Here is a 3,227-nt window from a genome sequence, read left to right as displayed (position 1 = left end):
ACCGCGTTGCCAATGTGAATGAATGGTTCGTCACTGTAGTGCCAAAGGTCACCGAGATCGCCTCGTTTGATTTTCTGATGGAACCAGTGCCCAATGCGACGATGATATGTTAGGATGACCAAGCGCGACTAGCTGCCTGCATTGAGCATATACACCGCAGGCTCTCGTCACAATGCGACAGCTTTTCCAATCTCCTTCGAATCCGAATGATCGATTCCTATGCGGAAGACCGAGGCTACTTGATATCTTCCTAATGTTATGGCGTAGCGACTTTCGCAAGTGTCACTTATCTCTGCGGGAGTTCGCATCAATGCTTCGGATTGAATCTGTGTCAAGAGGCGGGTAATAAGACAAGAAGCAATACAATCCTCTTCAAAGCTGTTTGGTCTTAGGGCAATGAGACCTGGCGCCAGAACGTGAAAGCGCGAGGTGCCGTGCTAGACAAGTCAGAGAGGGAGTAGTAGGGACAACTGACCACGGTTGACACAAGGCATGCAGCTTGCCGTTCAGCAAGAGAAGGCTGTCATTTTAGCGGGAACAAGGTTGTGCCCATCAGTCAAATTAAACGAAGATGGGCTCGAGAACGAATGTTGTGCTTAAACAGAAAGAAAGGACCTCCTTGTTGGCAGGGTCGAAAGGTTACTGACCAGTTTCGCGGCATACTTGCTGAGGCCTCTTTCAGCAAGCCATACTTGAGAGCATGCCTCGGGTAGAGGCTGGTATAAAGGTTGACTAAAGCGCAGCTCGGCGACAGGGAATTGCACCGGCGTTTGCTCTATATCAGATGTCCACCTTCTTTCCTGCCCGACAATGGCCTCGGTGTCAGCGAAGAATTCCTCTTCCCATGACTGCTGTTGGTGATGCGCCGAAAGTCTTTTGGAAGGTTTAAATGGTACTGGGGACGGAAGTTTTCTCTTTTGTTGAAATGAGGACTGCATTCGAGAAATGTTTGAAGGAGGGAGAGCCGGAGAAAGGAACGAACGTGTTGAATAACGAACTGAAATAACAGGGCGCAGGTGCATATAAATTCCATATGGTCCGCCGTAATTTTCGGTGTCGGAGTCGGGGCGAGCACTAGCCGAACATTTGCTGAATCTGAAGGTCTGTGGCTCGGGCTGCGAGTACTATACTCCGTACTCCGTACTTTTACCTACATTTGAAAGTCTATACCAGAACCAGAAAACCACTCTGCGCAAACCAGAAACCTTCCATTCTCAAGCTCCCGTACCCTTCCTCCCTGTCAAGAACAAAAGTAACTCTAACCGGCGACCATGACCTCTTTACAGAAGCGTAAATGACCCTCAAAATGAAAGCTGCACTGTTTTCCATTCCCCTCCGACAAACATGCCAGGACAGCGGTAGTCACACCCACTTTGAACCTTCTTCAACCCCTTCGACTTTCTAATTGCCCAGTCACTTCCTTTAGATCGTAGCGCCGTAATTCATCGAGTGCTGGCCCGGGTTTGTATTGTCTCTGAGTCCGTGGCGCCGTCTCCGGATCGACTCCCTGCAGTTCTGAGGAGAGGCTGGGCCTAATCCCGTGACCGTTGCTATCTCGCCCTCAACTTCCTTGCTGAGTGATGTTTCGAAGCCCGGTATTCCCTTCCCTCTTTCTTTCACTCCCATTTCCACTTCTTCTCCCGTTCCTTTCGTTCTGGCCCGGTCGAATTTGAGTCCTCTCTTCCATGTGCTATGTGCTCTGAATCCCTGCCTCTCAAAAGTCGATTCGAGTCGATTTCGGATTTCGGGATGCTCAAAGTCACGGGGTTCGATCGCGTTGCTGTAGAGAAGCACCCTTTACCGTAGCCGAGTCACACGTCCGGTTACGGCTCCCTCGCTCTCCCTTCGATGCATACATCCTGTCTGTCCAGTGGGTCTGCAGGGTGGAAGGGCAGTGCACGCCCACTCCCCTATCTGTCTCCTTGACTCAGCCCCGAGCCAAGTCGCTTCGTGGGCGGCTTCTAGCCCGCTTCCACATGTTGACTTCCCGTCTGTCAGGCAGAATTCGAGCCTGTTAACAATTCGATTGCCAATGATATTGACCTTTGCCGAAGTCCGTTCTTCAAAGTTGGCGCGTCTCCGCCTTCCCACTGTCTCAGTTGCCTGCACACCGACCCGTGAGGCATTTCTGCCATTGGTCGATGACCAGGCTTCTGCCAGCAACAGGTGTACAACGAGTCTTGACCGTTCCGTCGTGATCCATGTGCAATCCAGGCAAAGGATGCTGAGGTCGGCTCCCGAGAAGGGCAGCATCACCACCATCACCACGCCAGCAATCTTCTGACCTGACCATATCCCACGATATAGCCTAGAAGGAGATAGGCTCCCACGTTGAGAGTATCACCAATCTCCTGACACCGAGAGAGGTCATATATACAATGTTTAGAGCCATGGCGAGCGGCCCAGTTTCGCGGTAGGAGGATAGTTATGAGCCCGCTTGATCGCTCAAGGAGGCCAGCGTTCACTTCGGAAGGTGGAAGATAAGCAGGGTTCGTCGAAAGTCCTCGCTCGGCGAGAAGGGCTCACAGGAAGGAGGGTAGGCAGAGCTCCGAGTGGTCAAGTTGGACGAGCGACCGAGTCGAAGCGGCGAGGGGCTGGACGGCCGGCGTTAAGAGAACTGGATGGAAGAATGGAAGAATGCGTCAATATATCTCCTATCCCATTCACAGCTCCGTAGGAGTCGTTTCGACTCGGAAAAGCAGATGAGAGTCACTGCCCGCTGAGAAGAAAGAACCCCTTCGAGGGCGAAAGTCTGTCCGATCCGCGCCCACGTGAAAGCGTAGAATTAACGACGCCGCTCTTGAGTGCGAGTAGGCTACCTAACACGGCCGTGACCCCGAAACGCCAATCACGGGGATCAGGTCGATCTCCACCAGGGTGAGCCGAGTTCGGCGTGGGGCCTCGCAGTGCCAAGGCGGCCGGCGTCTTCCCCCCCTGACCCGGGCGCGACCAGGGTGAGCACAGGGCGGCATCACCCTCGTCCCGATCGGCAGATTTCCCCTGTCTTGGCACACCCAGGGCGTTATACTTTAGCATGAATTAAATTTGAGCTACCCTTGCTGGTTCATATTCATCTTCATCTCGAGGAGGTGGGCGACTCACGTCGTCGCATAGCGGGACTGGACAGCGGAGTCTGCGAAGAATGGTGATACCCTTTGGTCTTGAGAGATCGGCCATTGTTGCGGGACCTGTCAATTTTCCGAGTGAGTTACGCGCGCGATTTCTCT

At 53.0% G+C, this 3,227-nt stretch overlaps 1 protein-coding gene across 1 annotated transcript; it reads right to left on the bottom strand.

Annotated features, from left to right (window-relative positions):
* Nucleotides 1-1,036: 1,036 nt before the first annotated feature.
* On the bottom strand, nt 1,037-3,200 carry PV07_12786 (uncharacterized protein). The gene has a single exon (XM_016400352.1). The coding sequence runs from the start codon at nt 2,260-2,262 to the stop codon at nt 1,798-1,800; it is 465 nt and encodes a 154-aa protein (XP_016242002.1). The 5' UTR covers nt 2,263-3,200; the 3' UTR covers nt 1,037-1,797.
* Between the last annotated feature and the right edge of the window lie 27 nt (nt 3,201-3,227).

The sequence above is a fragment of the Cladophialophora immunda genome (genome assembly GCF_000835495.1).
Source record: "Cladophialophora immunda strain CBS 83496 unplaced genomic scaffold supercont1.143, whole genome shotgun sequence".
NCBI classification, from domain to species: Eukaryota; Fungi; Ascomycota; class Eurotiomycetes; order Chaetothyriales; family Herpotrichiellaceae; genus Cladophialophora; species Cladophialophora immunda.
Note: the sequence above shows the minus strand (reverse complement) of the source record. Positions and strands in the feature narration are given on the sequence as shown.